The sequence below is a fragment of the Myotis daubentonii genome, chromosome 2, assembly GCF_963259705.1.
Source record: "Myotis daubentonii chromosome 2, mMyoDau2.1, whole genome shotgun sequence".
Lineage (NCBI taxonomy): Eukaryota > Metazoa > Chordata > Mammalia > Chiroptera > Vespertilionidae > Myotis > Myotis daubentonii.
Genome location: NC_081841.1, coordinates 11,267,106 through 11,285,602, shown reverse-complemented (window position 1 = coordinate 11,285,602; position 18,497 = coordinate 11,267,106). Strand labels below are relative to the sequence as shown.

At 40.8% G+C, this 18,497-nt stretch overlaps 1 protein-coding gene across 2 annotated transcripts in view; it reads left to right on the top strand.

Annotated features, from left to right (window-relative positions):
- The first annotated feature begins 2,356 nt into the window (after positions 1 to 2,356).
- The window catches only part of FBXO7 (F-box protein 7), a 28,055-nt gene continuing 11,914 nt past the window's right edge, over positions 2,357 to 18,497 (top strand). Inside the window, exons 1-5 of one of the 2 annotated variants that reach the window (XM_059681734.1) lie at positions 2,357 to 2,699; positions 6,420 to 6,714; positions 10,952 to 11,179; positions 13,060 to 13,201; positions 16,298 to 16,381. In XM_059681734.1, the coding sequence (XP_059537717.1) occupies positions 2,578 to 2,699; positions 6,420 to 6,714; positions 10,952 to 11,179; positions 13,060 to 13,201; positions 16,298 to 16,381 (871 nt within the window). In that variant the 5' untranslated portion in view covers positions 2,357 to 2,577. Of the gene's footprint in view, positions 2,700 to 2,805; positions 2,913 to 6,419; positions 6,715 to 10,951; positions 11,180 to 13,059; positions 13,202 to 16,297; positions 16,382 to 18,497 lie in introns of those variants that run through there. The other variant, XM_059681735.1, reaches the window with a different exon arrangement.

Here is an 18,497-nt window from a genome sequence, read left to right as displayed (position 1 = left end):
CAAAGGTTAGGGCGTTTCTTATCTCCATTCCAGGGAGAAAAGATTATGTAGTTTAAGCATGATTGTTCGTAGTTAAAGGGATTAATTACCCGCCTGGCACTTAGTTGAGGGGTTTTATTCCCTCCCTAACTTCAGGGGAAAATCCCTACCTGGGGATTCAACCTTTCTCGGAGAGGTGACCTTGGTTAAAACACAGCGCCAAGAAGGTGAGCAAACATATTAAGAACCGTATGCCATATATGCCAGGTCCCTTGAAACAGCAAGGATGGACCGGCTCCCGGCAAATTCCCCCTTTTTTATTTTTTAAAAGCAAGCATTTAAAAAGAAAAACCTGAAACGCTCTCTTGTATCCATTTTAAGAGTAGGATTGGCGCTTTCTGCTATTACCTGAGTCCTGATCTATCACCCCAGGGAGAGCTTGCCAATCCTGCACTTTCCCGGGGTGGAAAGGCTGCAGTGGGGTTAAGGGTAAGGCTCCTTGGGCCTACCTTCTCCCATGCCTCTACATTTACCTTTCTGGCACCTTTCCTTCCTCAGAAAAGCATGGACATATTTCTTGTATAAAATGTTCCATCTGACTGGGAGTAACCTTAACTCCTCTGCTAGCAAGCATATATGTTAAAAGATCAATACAGAGTCTTTTTTCTTTAGACTCAGTATGGCACATCTTCTTAATCTAAAGATCAATACAGAGTCTATTTTCTTTGGACTCAGTATGGCACATCTTCTCAACCTAAGAATCAATACAGAGTCTTCTTTCTTTGGACTCAGTATGGCACATCTTCTCAATCTAAGTTCTGTACTATCCACCTTCTTACCCTACTTATCCTCTATAGGGGGGTCTGTAGCACCCTGGTGGAGTCCTATCCGTCCCGAGTGTGGGGGTTCTCAATGGGGTGGGGGCTTACCTAGGGGAATCCTTTTCCAGGGGTTCCCAAAGGTGTGGACGGAGTCGGCGAAGACTATCCACCCTTTTCCTATGGTGGAGTCCTATCCGTCCCGAGTGCGGGGCGCTTACCTAGGAGTCCCTGTTCGGGTGTTGGGGCGCCATATGCCGGGGTCGAACCCCAGCGTGTCCAGGGGTCCCCAAAGGCGTGGACGGAGTCGGCGAAGAAGGAAGGACACGGAGACAGGGTTCAGTTGATCAGCAGCCTAGCCTGGATCTCCAGCCAGGATCTCCAGCCAAGTTCTGGTCTGGATCTCCAGAGAGGTTCTGCTCAGGATCTCCAGCGAGGTTCTGTAGCCAGGGGCACTCAAGTGGCCTCATGTGGAGGTCCGTGCAGCATAAAACTGACCTCCTGCCAACAGTCATGTGAGCAAGCCACGCTGGAAGCAGATCTCCAGCCCAAGGTCAAGACTTCAGATAAATGGCCCTGTTAGTGCGGCTCAGTGGTTGAGAGTCAACCTATGAACCAGGAGGTCGCGGTTTTGGTCCGAGTTCATGCCTGGGTTGTGGGCTTGGTACCCTCCCACCCCCAAGGGGGCATGCAGGAGGCATTTGATCCATGTTTATATCTTCCTTTCCCTTCCTCTCTCTGAAATGAATAAAAATCAATCAATCAACAAATATATTTTAAAAAAAGACCAGATAACTGCAGCCTTGGCCTCCATCCTGACTGTAATCGCCCGAGAAGCCAAGCCGGAACCACCCAGCCAAGCCAGGCTCTAGTTCCCGACCTGCAGAACCTGTGGGGCAATACATTTGTCGTTTTAAGGTGTTAAGCTTTGGCGTGACTGTTATGCAGCAACAGAATACTAACATACTCTCCGACACAGATCACTGACTACAAGCTGTTTTTTTACATTTTGCTGGAATGGGAGGAAACTACCTGAGCCTGGGTTCCACCTGCAGCGGTTCTCAACCTATGGGTTCCCAACAATGAAAATACATCCTGCATATCAGATATTTACATTACGATTCATAACAGTAGCAACATTACAGTTATGAAGTAGCAACGAAATAATTTTATGGTTGGGAGTCACCACAACATGAGGAACTGTATTAAAGGGTCGCGGCATGAGGAAGGTTGAGAACCACTGAGGGTTCTCCGAGCAGATGACGCAGGCGCTGGGCGCCACGAAGGGCCCGGGAAAGAACCAGGCACACCTGGGCTTTGCGGCGCGGCAGGGGCGTCGTCTGCAGTCCCCGCTTCAGGGTGAACATTCCCCAGGACCACGTGGCGCGAGTCTGCACAGCCACGGCGGGGGCAGAGCCAAGGCAGCTGCGCCCGGCTGCAGTCCCGGCGCCTGCGCCTGCGCCGTGGGCTCCTCGCGCCCCCAGGTGGCGCCGTTGAGCGCCGAGTCATGGATCGCTAGTCCCCGCGCGCCCGACTCGCGCAGCCGTCAGCGGCCGCTCGCGGGGTGGGCTGCAGGGGGCGCCCTCCAGAGAGGGGCCGAGCGTCCCGTCGCAGAGTCCGGCAAGCTGCGCGGTGTCTCCCCGTGACCCCTCAGCACCCCTCCCCCCAGCTCCGGTAGTCGCCGCTCCGGGGCCGCCGCCGCTGGAGGCAGAAGCCGTCAGGCCGCGCCGTCGTCACCGTCTCCGCCTCTGGGTCCAGGCCCCCGGGCCCTGCCGCCGCCATGAAGCTGCGGGTGCGGCTTCAGAAGCGGACCTGGCCCCTGGAGATGCCGATAGAGGAGCCGACGCTGGGGCAGCTGCGTGCGCACCTGAGCCAGGCCCTGCTGCCCACCTGGGGGTACAGGTACGCGGCCCGGCGGGCGCGGGCGGGGAGGCGCTGGGGCGGCCCGGGGCTGCGGGAGGCGTGGCGGGCGGCGCGGGCCCCGCCGTCACGTGAGGCGGACGGTGAGCGGGCGTCGCCGGGACGGTGTCCCGCGCGGGCCGGGCGGGGAGCGGGCGTTGGGTCCCGGCTCGGAGGACATGGCCCGGCGTCCGGGGGACTCCGTCCCCTTCCAGGGTGAGCTGTCGCTTCCGTTTTTCCAGTGAACGAACCGGGGGATAGGCCGGCGGCGCCCAGAGCTCCCCCGCCCTTGGAGACGTCAAGTCGGAAATTACGGGTTTGGTTTGGGTTAAAACGTATCAGGCCCCCCAGGGATGTAACTTCACCCTCTCCAGCTGCCGGGGTATTTCAGTGAAAAAGTTTGGAAAGTACTAGAAGGAGTTAGCAGTGGGCCCCGCCTCCGAGGCCACCTGCACCTTGTTGAGCTGCGCTGAGGCTGCAATAATCGGAAGGCTTCACTGGGTGTTTACTACGTGCGGGCGCCGCAGTGAGCGCCCTGCAAAGTTTTTATTTTTATTTTTTAAAAATGATTTTAGGGACAAAAACATCGATTTGTTGTTTCACGTGTGTGTGCATTCATGGGTTGATTCTTGTATGTGTCCTGACCGGGGATTGAACCTGCAACCTTGGCCTTTGGGGAGGACGCGCCAACCAACGGAGCTACCCGGCCAGGGCCCGCTGCAAAGTTTTGCGAAGTGCAGCGTGTCCGGGTGTTTCAGATCATCCTGTTTTCCTGGGCGAGCTGTTGCTTTTTTGCTAAAACGAAGGTACACGTGGGCCTTATGATGACTCTGGAGGCAGTGACGTTGAGAAGGAAAGGATCAAAGTCTTGTTTATGGGGCTGCAGATGAGGCAGCTTTGTTTCCACTGAGGGTATCTTTTGGGGACAATACTCTGGGAATAGAGGGACATAAGGGTGATACTCTTCAATTTTGGAATTTTGTGATAAGAAAAAAAAATGTTCGCTGGGGCTTTTTAGAGGAATTCTTTAAAAAGAAAACCTTTCTGTTAATTACGTGGCTCCTTTTGCAAACTTCCATTTTATTTGTGGGGAATTCAGAAAAATGAGACCATATTATGAACTACTCATCCTTCCATTTTTCAGGTTAAAAGTAGGCCTGATTTTTTTCCAAATTAAGACAAAAATAGAAAATGAGGTATTGACATAACCCCCTTTAAACATACTAAGTGACATGCCTATTGTAATTTCTTGGTGTTAAACCTAAGAGTTTTGATGCTGACTTCATTACCCCACCCACAAATTTTCAAAATTAACCTCTCTTTTTAAGGTATTTTCATGTGTGTATTATTACTATTATTATTTTAATTAGGAGGGGCGATCTTAAACGGATGTGCAACACAGTGTGACTCCTTTTTTACCCAAGAGCCCAAGTTAGTTTCTCTTTCAAGTTTGTTTTCATAGTAGAGGCTGGTTAACTGGAAGGACTGTAGCTTCTGGATATATGTTCATTTTATAATGGGCAGTTGTAAAATGTGTCCATATGACATTATTTTTTAAAATGTCTTTGCTGAGTAAGTGGATCTGGAGTTGCCATAAAACATTTTTTAAAAGGCCTGAAGTTTCTAGGAGGGAATTTCCTGATGAGCTTAAAAGGTCATCAGGAGTAGTTTCTAAAACTTCAGTAATTTCTCAACCAAAGACACTCTAATTGGTAAGAAGAAACGTGAAAGGAAAAACAATGAATTATTTCAAGCACTTTTGAAAATGCAGCGTTGTGAGAAAGAATAAACAGCATGATTTTTCAAAGGACTTCATCCTTTGACTTCAAGAAGTTAATGAAGTCAGTATTGCTGTGTGTAGATGTCTTATAAAATGTTCTGCAATTGTTAATTATTGCTTTCCACCACATGGTGAAATGATGGTTATTCTTTCAGGTCAGATACTCTGTGATACAGAAATGGGCCCAAATGCTCACCCAGCCTGTAATTCACTGCCTCTCCTCTCCCTCTTGTCTGTATCTCTACCCGTCCTAAGGCCCTGCCAAACATAATACTTTATCTTTATTATCTCTATTGCTTTGGAAACACCTCATTTTTTATCCTGCCTTTTGATTTCTTGTAAGTCTCAAGTGATCATTTTTATTACTTAATTTATTAATAATATATATGTCAGCTTGTTAATGGTTTTGTCTATGTATCACATAGACAGAGGCCCAAATGGGCGCGGGGTTCATTGCTTTAGGATAATTTGAGCTCTGAGCTTATTTACCAGTGATTTTTTGGATTTGTGCTGTCTTCCCTGTAAAAGACATCATAGCTGGTCATCAGAATGAAGAGAACTTACACTTACCAGTAGGAGGAATGAATTTGCATTCAGTCATCTACATATGCTCGTCCAGCTTTTTGTGATTACGAATATTCATTTAGGACATGGGTCTAGTATTTTGGAACCGACATAAGCTAACTGTCCTGTAAGGGCATTGAATGGGTAGCCTGATTTCAGTCTCATCCAATGTTGGTTGCATTTATTCCACAAATATTTTTATTTGCCACGTGCTGCAGATACAGTTTTGAACTAGACAGACAAGATACCTGATCTTATGAAACTTAACTTCTAATGTGGGGGTTTGGAAAGAGAGACAACATATAAATAAGTATATTTTCAAATAACGGCGTTACAATAAAAATAAACATGAGAATGAAATCAAGTGATGGAGATTGGTGGAAGGCATCTCTGAAGAGGTGACTTCTGAGTTGAGACCTGAATGATGGGAGTCAGTTGAGCTGGAAGAGCAAATGCAGAGACCCAAAGTCTGCAATGAAGTAGATTTGTTTTGAGGACAGATAGAAAGCTCATGTGAATAGAGAACAGTCCGTGAGAGGAAGGATGGCACAGGTGGGTGAGGTAGAGAAGCAGGTTGGGGTCAACTCTTGGGCTTGGAGGCCATGTTAAGGACTCTGTTCCAAGTTCAATAGAAACCATTGGAGGATTTTCAGCAGAGGAATGCTATAATTTACATTTTGAAAAGACTGTATTTTATTGAATCTCAGTTGCTGTCACTCTTAAGAGATTGTTTTATGTAACACTAAAGGAAAAAATGCTGTCTGTTAAGCTGTGATATGTCATAGATTTTAAGAAGCATCCTTATTTCAAAGATCAAAATATAAAAAAGTATGTGTCTTAGAACATACTTTTTTTATATATGTTTTCATACATATAAAAAAGTATGAAAATATGGATTAATGATAGATAATTACTGTATCCTGTCCCACAGGCTAGAATTGTTGCCATTAGAAATCTGTAACCTAGGCATTTGGTGATAAGAAAAAATAATTTGGTTGTTTTTCCAAACTTTGGCTTCCTTCTTATTTTTGTTTCGTTTTCATTATTTAGTTCGTCTAGGGCAGGGGTGGGCAAACTTTTTGACTTGAGGGCCACAATGGGTTCTTAAACTGGACCGGAGGGCCGGAACAAAAGCATGGATGGAGTGTTTGTGTGAACTAATATAAATTCAAAGTAAACATCATTACATAAAAGGGTACGGTCTTTTTTTTTAGTTTTATTCATTTCAAACAGGCTGGATCCGGCCCGCGGGCCGTAGTTTGCCCACGGCTGGTCTAGGGTCAGACCATGTACCTTATATATGTTCCAAATATATTATTGTTGAGGATAATGGTAATAGGTAGGTAGCTCTTACCATCCTTATCCATCTTTCTTGGCAGTTCTGATACCCGGTTTGCAATTACATTGAACAACAAGGATGCCCTCACTGGAGATGAAGAGACCTTGACTTCATATGGGATTGTTTCTGGGGACTTGATATGTTTGATTCTTGAAGATGCCATTCCAGCACCTAACTTACCTTCATCCACAGATTCAGAGCATTCCTCACTCCAGAATAATGACCAACCTTCTTTGGCCACCCCCTCCAGTCAGTCCAGCATACAGGATGAACGGCGGACTGATTCATTCCAAGGAGAGGCAGCCCAGTCCGATGTCTGGAATGATGGCAGTATGGTGGGTATTACTATTCAGGCAGAAAATGGGTAGTTGACAAATCATACTTGATTGAATTCTGAGCCAGTCAGGATCATTATCATCAGTAAGACTGCAGATTATATTCTTATAGAAACATTTTTGAAACTGCTAAATGCCTGGATTAATATTGGGCATTCTGAAGAACCCAGTTTTTACCTATTTATTTTGTTCAGATATTCATTTACCCCTTCAGATAAATTGCCCCTTGGCTTCTATCGCTGCCTTTAACTATTTGAATGCCATAAGCGTCTATAGATGCAAGTGGCGGACCTTTTTTAATTCAAGATATCGTGTCAGTTAACCGGTTAAGCTCATGTTCCCAGCTTTGCTTCTCTGGTCTGCTCCCCTTGTTAAGGCTATACATAGTCCAGTTATTTCCAAATGATTTGCTGGACATTTATACCTGGGTGTTAAAAATTGTCACCTCAAAAAATATTGTTACTTAATATTCTCTATGCCAACATAAATTTGAAAATATGTGCACTGATGTTCTTTTGTTTGTCAGTGGTACTACTGTTTTCCTGAGCTTAAAACTTTGGAGTGATTTTTGACTCCTCATACCCAATCCCTTAACAAGCCCTGTCAGTGTTTCCTTTCCATTTCAGGCTTTCAGTGTCTGTTCTTCAGTGCACTTTCTAGGTTCATTTTCTTTCTACAGCTTTTTGGTTATGTTGTTCCCTTGCTCTTTACTACTCTGTGTCACAGATATACCCGTGCTCACACTTTTGAATTGAAAAAGACCACATATCTCTAGTTCTACCCTGTCAGGTGCAGAGGAGGAGAATGTCTCTCCCCCTGTACCAGCCAACACACTCAACATGGGCACACGTACACACTACCTAAGGACTGCTTCGCACCTTTGCTCTTGCTGCTCACCCAGCCTGTAATTCACTACCTCTCCTCTCCCTCTTGTCTGTATCTCTACCCGTCCTAAGGCCCTGCCAAACATAATACTTTAATTTATCTTTATTATCTCTATTGCTATGGAAACACCTCATTTTTTATCCTGCCTTTTGATTTCTTGTAGGTCTCAAGTGATCATTTTTATTACTTAATTTATTAATAATATATATGTCAGCTTGTTAATGGTTTTGTCTATGTACTTATCTCTTCAACTTAATTTTTTTTCGTGGTCCTTAAACATTTATAATTATTCATTGTGCCTAGCGTGTCTTTCAGTATATACATATACTAAAAAATACGTTTTAACAGGTTTGTAAATTATGAAAAGCATTTATGTTCAGATTTTTAGTAATAGTATCCAGAGAGATTAAGCAAGTTAATAAAGGCTTTTATAAAGCTTAATGTACCTACTTTTATGTGTATTTTTTTTTTTTTTAGAAATTATTATGTAATTTTGTGTTTTTGTTTCATAGAGGTAATCTAGGGAATGAGTAAGAATATTCAGTCACATATTTAAATTACATTTCTGAATCATTTTTGCTGATAGACCCCTTCAGAGATTCTGGTGGAAGGGCCCATTCCCTTTACCTCTGTGTACTATTAAAATTGTCCAGTAAAATGGAACTTTTCATAGTATATGTAATAGTTACTTTACTAGTTTTCTTTTGGAAACTTTTGAGAAATTAATATTACCTCAAGTTAGTAATTTAAGTTCCAAAAGCAAGCTGTTTTGTGCTCTAAGACTTGTATAGGACGACTGTAAAACCTTCGTGTGGAAACAGCTTGAAATCTCATAAATAATGCATTAAGTGCTTGAAACAGTAGGGTCTGCTAATTAAATGTAGGACGGAGCATTAGAAAATGAAAATAGGAAAATTTTACTCTTGCAGTTAAGTATAAATTAATTTTCTTAGATGCCGTTATATTTGGGAACTCATCTAGTACCTGTTGATTCTTTAATGGGAAACAGATCACTGGGTATCAGACCCTAATGTTAGCTATAAGCTGCATTTTAGTCACTTGTTCCAGTCATTTGTAAATGACATATGATACTAGTAAATGATCTGTTCAGAGAGGTGGTGCTGAACATTTTTTTTTCACTTCCCCATGCGTGAAGAGTAAGATAAATATTCTCATCATATCAGAATGGCTCAGTGAATGCCAGTGGTTCTCATTGAGTGGCAGTAAGGTTTGATAAGTTCACCAGGGGATTCTGATATCTTCCTCTTATGTCATTATCAGTTTAGGGCAACCTTTTCAATATTTTTTTCACATATATCTCCCATGCAACTGTCAGTAAGTAGTTAATGGCCCAAAGTTAGGCATAATCCTATATAATAAAGAGCTCATATGCTAATTAGATTGAATAGCAGAATGACTGTCCAGATGACCTTCCAAATGACCTTCCGGACAAAGTTGGGGCTGTGAGGGCCAGCTGAGGCTGCTAGGGGCTGCGAGGGCCAAGCCCCTTGCACGAATTCTGTGCATCAGGCCTCTAGTAGATAAGAAGCAAAGAACCTGTACACTTTATAATTTAGTTAGGTGTTAAGTGCTTTTAATAAGTAATTTCTGTTTGTTCAAAATATGATAGAGCCTCCTTTTTTTTATTGTCTAAAATTTTACATGTCTCCTTTTTCCCCGTTTGACTGCCTCCCCCCTTCCCCCTACATCCAGCCATTCCCACTCTGGGCAAGCCCCCACTGCCCCAGTGTCTGTGTCCATTGGAACCTCCTTTTTTAGGTAGTGTGAGTTGTCATTGTCCTCTAGGTTTTAACAAGTGAATTTGGATGTTTTTCATAAGCCACCAGGGATTTTAGAATAGCCTCATGCTCCTTGACATTCTCCCACCCTTGGACTCATAGTATGTAATTTTAATTTCCTCTGCCCCTTCTTTAATGGAAACATGAACTGAAAAAGAAGAAACATGTGCTTTGCATTAGGAGTTGAGCACAAGCCTAGAAAACCAACTTTTTGAGCAAAGTTAACATAGTAACGTAGTCTTATTGAAGGAGCATATTATGTTTAAAAGCCGTGAACTGGGAATCTGGTGAGCTTGTTCACTTCAAAGTTTTATTAGTTGGTAACCTCGATTGTTATTTAATATGAGTCACAATTACAGCATGTATAAAAAGGTGACATCATTTGTCATGCCTATTTTATAGCATTTTTGCATGTTGCAAATGAGAAAACACTGAAAACAAAACATTATGAATTGTAAGATATCCTTCATCATTTACTGAGTGTCTACTATGTGTTAGGTACTGTACTGGGGTTATACAAATAGGTGACATGTAGTTTGCTCATTTCTAAGTTTGTGGTCATGGTAGGATGTAGATGAGTAATTAGAAAATTTCAATACTGTGTGATGAAGCGGAGTAATAAAGCCTTTGCAAAGCAGAGGGTAGTCGGTGTCACTTCTGTCGAAGAGGTGGAGACTGCTAGAGTGGGGAGGAAGGGCCTGGCAGAAAGTGAACTTGATACAGAGTCAGGGATCAGGTGACGAAAGGCCTTGTATGCTAAGGAGTTTAGGAGTTTGTACTTTATTCGTAGGCCTGCATTTCTCAGCATGTCCTCCATGAAAGACTTGTTTCATGAGGTTACAAGTAAGTGAGGAAGGAGGGTAGCCTTTCTTGGTTATGCGCTCGTTATTATTGGGCTTCTCAGAGCTTTGTAATGCCACAGCACACTTGGTGAGTAGGGAGGGAAGGCTAGGTAGCAATAGCATGTAGCATTTTCCAACTTATTTTATTGTCAGCCTCTTTCTTTCCTAAGAACATGTAGGGTCACATTTCAAGGCACAATTTAGGGAAATGCTGCTGTCTACATTGGGGAAATACTGACAGGGTTTAAGTTGGGACATAGGACATAATTGGAGTCTTAATTGTCAGAAAACTGGCAGCAGTGGGTGGAATGTATGGAAGATAAAAAAGTGGAGTCAGGTGTATTGGGGAGGCTGTTGCTGGAAGTCAGGAGATAAATGAGTGTGAAGTACTGTTGGAGTAGGAAGGGGCAGATTTTAGAGATACTTAGGAGGTAGGTTCAGTGGAACTTTGCAGTATGGTCAGTTTGGGGTAGGGTTTAGTAACGCAGACTGAGAAATCGAGGAAGATTTCCAGGTTAATGGAGATAAGGAATTTGGAATGGAGGAGTGGATTGCAGGCTCATTTATGTAGGAGGGCTTGCTTTAATGTGTCCCATTTCTGAACCCAATAATGTGCTTTGACTTTGAGCACTAATCTCAGTTCACTTTAGGATACAAAATATCATGTATAAAAGTCTATTTAATGAATTCATTGTTTGTTATCCTTTTCAGCCAGGGCCTAGTCAAAATGTTGAAGCTGAGTCAATTGAAGATATTGTGGATATGGATGAAGACACAGGTTTCTACCCCTCAGAACCAATGCTCTGCAGTGAATCAGAGGAAGGGCAAGTGCCCCATTCATTAGAGACCCTGTATCAGTCAGCTGACTGTTCTAGTCCCAGTGATGCCTTGATAGTATGCATTCATCTTCTCATGTTGGAGTCGGGTTACATACCTCAGGTAAGATGACAAGAGAAGACAAGCATCTTGTTAGGGTTTACGTTTCTATTAGGAAAGGAGGTATATCAGTAAATATCCCTAGATTTTTGTGTTGTGTATTCTAGATTTCTTTATTAAATGTGGTTGGATATTAAATGTAATATGCTGAACACAGTGATAGGCATACAGTAGGCAAGCAGTAAGTATTCTCTTTTCTTTTTTTCGTTTTATTAGTTTTTTATTAATATTATAAAAGTGATGGCAACTTGGGTTAAAAGAACCACAAGATTACAGTATGTAGGATAATATGTAGGTAAAATGTGTTCAGTGAGTGTGGATTGGGTGTGACTAGACAGATGATGACACACTAGGTTTTTTATATTAATGGCTCTATGAATTGCCAATAATTTAATAAGATTCAGTTAGGAAGAGGACATTGTTCTTATGCTGTAGTTGCTTGCATTCATTCATTCATTCATTCTCCATTGTCAGGTGCAGTGCTTTGTCTCTGCTCCCAGGTTGCTTATAGTCCAAGAGTGAGAGAGACAAGTATACAAAGCATTGTACTGTATTGGTTAAATTCTCGGAGAGACTTAGCCATAGATAGGATGCCAGAGATTCACAGAGAACATTTAGAGTAGAGTTTCTTAAACTTTTTTTTTTTTTGGTGAGGTGGGGTGGGGGTGGTGGTGGTGGTGGTGGGAGAGTTTCTTAAACTTTAATGTGCACAGAATACCTGAGGATCTTATTAAAATGCAGATTCTAATTTAATAAGTCTAAGGTGGAGCCTGAGATTCTGCGTAGTCTCACACAATAGCGATGCCACAACTGGTGGTATTATGAGTAACAGTAATTCAGTGATCACTGAACACCTGCACCATGCCATGCACTGAGCCAGGAATCAAGATATAAAGACAGTCCTTTTCAGGAGTCCACAAATATGGGAGATAAATAAAATGAAAATTAGAATATATTATGATAAATAACAGTGAAGTACATAACAATGGAAATATGAACTGAACGTTAGTGGATAAAAGAAAGAGGATGACAAACATGATTTTTTTCTTGTTATCCTCACCCAAGGATATGTTTTTATTGATTTTAGAGAGGAAGGGAGAGAGAGAGAGTGAAAAAACATTGATGTGAGAGAGAACTATCAATTGGTTGCCTCCCATATTTGCCCCGACCAGCATCCTAGTTATGTGCTGCGACTGGGAATCAGACTCACAGCCTTTTGGTGTTTGGGACGAAGCTCCCACCAAGTGAGCCATGGCCAGGGCAGGATTTAAAAAATAAATTTATTGGGGTGACATTGGTTAATAGGTTTCAAGTGTACCTTACTGTATATTGCATTGTGTGCCCACCACCCAAAGTCAGTCATCTTCCATCACCATATATTTGGCCTCCTTTACTCTCTGCCACTCCTCCACCTCCTTCCGTCTGGTAGGGACCATACTGTTATCTGTCTGTGTCTCTGAGTTTCAGTTTTATATCCCACATATGAGTGAAATCATGTAACTCTTAGCTTTTTCTGACTGACTTCGCTTAGCATGTATTTATGTATATTTTCTTTTAAAAGGGATTTCCAAATAAAGTGATATTTACGTTGGGTTCTTGAATAATGACCTTGGTAACCAGAGAAGTGAGTCTTTGAAGAGAGAAATTAACTCCATCTCTGATATTATTTTATCTATTTGAACAAAAATTTTGATGGAGGATAATATATGGAAACTTTTTTTCTATCAAAATTTTATTCATAGCAATGTTAATGATTTGACAAATTTTATTAAGGGGATTGTAAGGAATGCTTATTTCTAGACAAGTTAGGGACTTCCTGGATGGTTAATCTTTTTGAGAGTAATATATTTCTATATTTGTTTCCCTTTAATTTCCTTCCCCAGGGGACTGAAACCAAAGCTATTTCCATGCCAGAGAACTGGAAATCAGGAGGAGTGTATAAGCTGCAGTACACACATCCTCTCTGTGAGGGCGGCTTTGCTGCTCTCACCTGTGTGCCTTTGGGAAACCTAGTCGTCATAAATGGTAATTGGATGGCATAGTTGCAGTCAATAGTTTACGAATACTGACATCTTTCTCTCCAAATGTTTTATAGCCAGTTCATTAATTGCCCATTATGATATAGTTATGAGTCTTTTTTCAACTTTGTTTAATCCCTGTACCGCTGATAACATGAGTCTGAAAGGTTATAGAATTATGGGTTGGCCCTACCAGTGTGGCTCTGTGGTTGAGCATCAACCTATGAACAAGGAGGTCAGGGTTTAGTCTCCAGTGTGGGGCGTGTAGGAGACAGCCAATCAATGATTCTCTCATTATTGATATTTCTGTCTCTCCCTCTCCATTCCTCTCTGAAATCAATAAGAATATATTTATATGAAAAAAGAGAATTACGGGTTGTTTTAGGCTAGCAGCCTTCATTCTTTGAGCAACTCTACTCTTTTGCTGTTTTAACCTTATAATTTATTTTTTGCTCCCGTGGGAGTTGTTATAATAGGAGTGAGATGAACTCTTTGAAGAATATACGTTTCTTTGTGACTATAAATGGCTTTTTTTTTTTTTTTTTAAATCAAGGTCTCGAACTGAGAGATGGTAAGAGGTGAGATTGAGCTGGGTCCCTTTGTATTCAGTTTAGCACCACTGAACAATATGTAAATGCCCACAAACACTAAGGGTTCTGAGGCTTTAATCTGTGTGTGTTTTCTCCCGCACCCTGAGAAAGTCGCTCTTAATGGTTTCTTTCCTAGTTGTCTTCAGTATTAAGAAAATTTCACTGGGATAGCAATACATCCCAATTTCATTTTAGCTCAGATGCCACCTGCATGTCCATACCAACTATCAGTGGTGTTTGGAACAGTTTCATAACATTCTGGAGATCCATTTGAGTGACTAGAATCTTGCATTTTTGTTGCATTTTGATTTTTTAAAATTAAAAATATATTTTATTGATTTTTTGCAGACAGGAAGGGAGAGGGATAGAGAGTTAGAAACATTGATGAGAGAAAAACATCGATCAGCTGCCTCCTGCACACCCCCTACTGGGGATGTGCCTGCAACCAAGATACATGCCCTTGACTGGAATTGAACCTGGCACCCTTGAGTCCGCAGGTCGACACTCTATCCACTGAGCCAAACCGGTTAGGGCTGCATTTTGATTTTTGAGGTTTATCCTCTTAACACTAGAAAGACTGAAATTTAGTATATACCTATATTGCCCAAAAGCAGTAAAAATGACTGCATTGTGAAAGAATAATATCGGAGCACTCTTCACTTATGTTCCTTAGCTTTTCCAATAACTCACTTCTATTCGACATTTCTTTCATGAATTTAGGGCGCAAAAGAAATAAAATAAACAACTTATTAGAACAAGTATCACTGCATAAAGATTCGAATAACAAGTACTAGTTTAGCTTATTGAGCAACTACAACTTATCAAGTATCGACAATTTATCATGTACTTGTATGTTATCATGTGATGGTAATCGAAAAAAAATGAAAACTGTTATTTCAATACAGAGCCGAACTGGTCATATAAGAAATTTACTCAATTCAGTAATAAGAGTTAAAATTTCCCCAAGCAGTCAAAATGACTGCTTTTGGGCAATATAGGTATAACACATATATATATACTGGAAATGAAGGAGGGGGAGGTAACTACAATTATTAATAAACGCATTTATATGTTGTACAAAAAGTCACAAAATTCTAAGACATTGTGTCCTTATATACATAATTGTTTTTCTAATTGAAATTAAAAAGCAGTCAAAATGACTTCCTTGGGCAATCTAGTGTTAAGGATAATATTGGAATGACTGCATTTTTCCTTTTTCAGTACAGCTCATCTTTGTATAACAAAGGCAGCAGGTGCTTTGATGTGTCTTAGCTCAGTGGTTTTCAACTTGTTCTGCAGCTCCTAGTTTCTGCTGAGACGAAGCAAGGAGGAGGCTTAGTAGAACTATCTCCACTTAAATCTTGAGCAGCAACATGTTTGTCTATTTCACTTATTGGGGTCCCTACAAGATTTTAAAATGTTTTTTTTTTCTGCTGAAAGACAGTTCTAGGTGCCCTTTTGTGTAATTTCTGCTATTTACTTTTAATGACTCGATTCTTTGACATGTTACTTAAAAGTCTCAAAATTTCAGCTTTAATAGCTTTGGTGGTATTCCACATTTGTCTGGACGCGACTATCTGACGGCACGAGGACCTAGTAATGCCTTTCAGCAATTCATGACAATTACAAATGTAACTTTTAGTTGGATGTTCCACCCAGATCAGCAGTTGCTGCCTCCATTTAAGCATAACTTGCAAGGTGGAAGTTACCAAATGGTAAATGTGAGGTTGTAATTTTTGTCTCAGTTTCTTACTAAAACTCTTTAACAACATCTGTATAATAACCTCTATTTACTAGAGTTTCAAGATACTTAGAGAATAGCTGTTAAATGTCTAATGATTTCCGATACTTCGTTTATTTACCATTCTTGGCAAGTCACCTGCTTGCAGACTTGCATGGCAGACAGCCATTCCAGGATTGATTCTTTGAAAGGAGTAGTGTGTCCTTAAATCTCTCCTTCACCGAAGACATCCTGTTCGGTGCACATGTGCATAAGCACATCACTGGCTCTTTCATAGAATGAGATGAAGTATGTCTTTGTGTATGTGAATGAAATTGAACTCTCTGGTGATGTCAAGAATATTGGTCTTTTGGGTCTGAGGATTCATTTAACAAACATGGGGAAGACTCATTGCCAAGGGTTAAATAAAAAATAAATGGAGTTTTGGTGATACTGGTAGAAATAATGATTTTATTGTGTTTAACTGTCTTCTATTAACCTTGTTGCATATCTTCCAGTTACTAATGAGCTGCTATTGGTAATACTTTTTATATAGGTATTATATAAAGGTGCTTACTGTAGTTTTTAAGGGGTGTTTTAGAGTGATTTTTAATTCATGCGATGGCATGTTTATACTTTGGACTTCGCTGTGAGGGAAGGATGTAAGCATAGAGCAGTTTGTTTTGTATAATGTGTCCTTTGTATATGGGGGCAAGGAAATACAGTCCCATACTGGAAAATGAAGGCAATTGATGAAGTGACAAATTTTCATCTTTCTTTTGCTTATTTACAGCTACACTAAAAATCAACAGTGAGATTAGAAGTGTGAAAAGATTGCAGCTGCTGCCAGAATCTTTTATTTGCAAAGAGGAACTAGGTAATGTAACTTTTGGGATGACATTTTGAGAGCTTCACTTTTAAAAACCTGAAAGGTAATGTTCAAAAGACTGAGTTTCTGAATGAGATTAAAGCAAATTCAAGACCATGATGCAGTTTCTGTTTCCTGTTATTCTTAAGATCTTGGAATGCTGGATTATGTTTACATTGCCATTATGTAATGACACTAGTATGTAATTTTTTGCACATTATTGATGCTTCATAATTTCTGAATTAATCTTTGTGGATTTTTCTGGCATTGTGGTTAGCCAGTACGGAGAGGAGCTATGTTTTGTGGGAACCATACTAGTATAATGGAACCTCATTATTGAAGATATTTGCTTAAACCTATATAAATTTGATGTAGATTGGACCTTTACCAGAAGTTTGCATTCTATGCATGGTTTCATTTATGTTCTATAAAATTATTAGTAGACACAAAGAAATTAAGTTTTTATTTTTTTAACTTAAGTCAAAGGATGAGATGTGGGTAGGTGGTTGAAGGAGAAGAGATGGGGTAGAGAGGGAAGTATCATATTTAAGTACTGTTTTGTGCCTTTACAGATGTTATTCCATTTCATCCTCATAGTAAACTTGAGGGTTTAAAATCCAGGAGAGTGGTGTGGTATAGGGGGGAGATGACATTTAAAGCAGTGTCTTTTAAGGGAAGACCATGTAGATCTAGATCTTTGCTGTGAAGGCCTAACTTAGTCTTGTTAGTTCCCAGGGGAGATCAAGCCTTGAGAGACTGACGTATATGAACTGAAACTGATAGAGAAAGCAGACATCAGAATACAGTTGACCATTGGAAAACTGGAGTTAGGGTGCTGATCCCCCATGTAGTCAAAAATACACATAGAACTTTTGACTCCCCTGAAACTTAACTACAGTTGACCTTTGGTATCCAAGGGGGATGGGTTCCAACATTCCCTGCAGATACCAAAAACCCACGGATGCTCAAGTCCCTTTTATAAAATGATATAGACCAATGCATACAATTGGCCCTCTGCATCCAGATTCCCAACTGCGGATGGAAAACACTATTTTCTATCTGCTGTTGGTTGAATCTGAGGATGCAGAACCAGGGATATGGAGGGCTGATTGTGGTTTATTAAAAAAAATCTGTATATCAGTGGACCCGTGCAGTTAAAACCTGTGTTGCCCAAGGGTCAACTGTACATATTTATAATGGTCTCTGAACATATAATGTCATAGTAGACCAGTGTTTCCTAACCTTTTTTCCCTTATCAGTCCCCGAAAGAGCCATTTACACATTTACCCCCCTAGTCATTCTCCCCCATGAAAATTTAATACCATAGATATCTGTATTTGTATACTGTGACCCTTGCGAGGGGCCAAACCAATGTCATAACTAGGATTTTATTTTTTTGCCCTCCCAAGAACCAATTTTTGCCCTGTTGGGGGCAATCTTGGTCCTGTTGCGAATGCATGAACTGACTCATTAAATCTTTAAAGATGATCTTACCATTAGGGCCAGAAATTCCTTGGCTACAACACTGTATATTCACTTCTATGCTATGGGGAGTAGAAATACTCTACACTTTATAGCAGTAGAGGTTATTATGCCCATTTTATAGATCAGGAAATAGGTCTAGAGGAGGTTAAATTACTTCAAGGTCACAGAGCTAATAAATGGTGGAATTTAGGATCCGTATAGATTTGACTCCTATGCCTTTTTTTAAAAACAACTTTTATAGAAATGTAGCTCAGTTCATTTTCTTTATTTGCTTTCTGTTAAAAAGGAAATGAAAGGAAAGGAAAAAAGGAAATGAAAGGGAGGGAAAAAGTTAATACAGTTTTATTACAAGTTTATGGACTATATTAATCGAATATTTCTAATGTAGCACTTTTTATGTTAGGAATATGCTGTTCATTTGACAAGTCATTTAAATGTTTACTGTGGCTTATAGTATCCGTATATACTAGGTACTGTTATTTATCCTTTTGTTCTAAGTCCCTAATTATATTTATTATAGATCACTGAAGGAAATTTTCTTTTTATAGAAAATCAGTTTTCACATTAAACCAAATTTATTTTTTAAATATCTTGAAATTTGCCCTAACCAGTTTAGCTCAGTGGATAGAGCATTGACCTG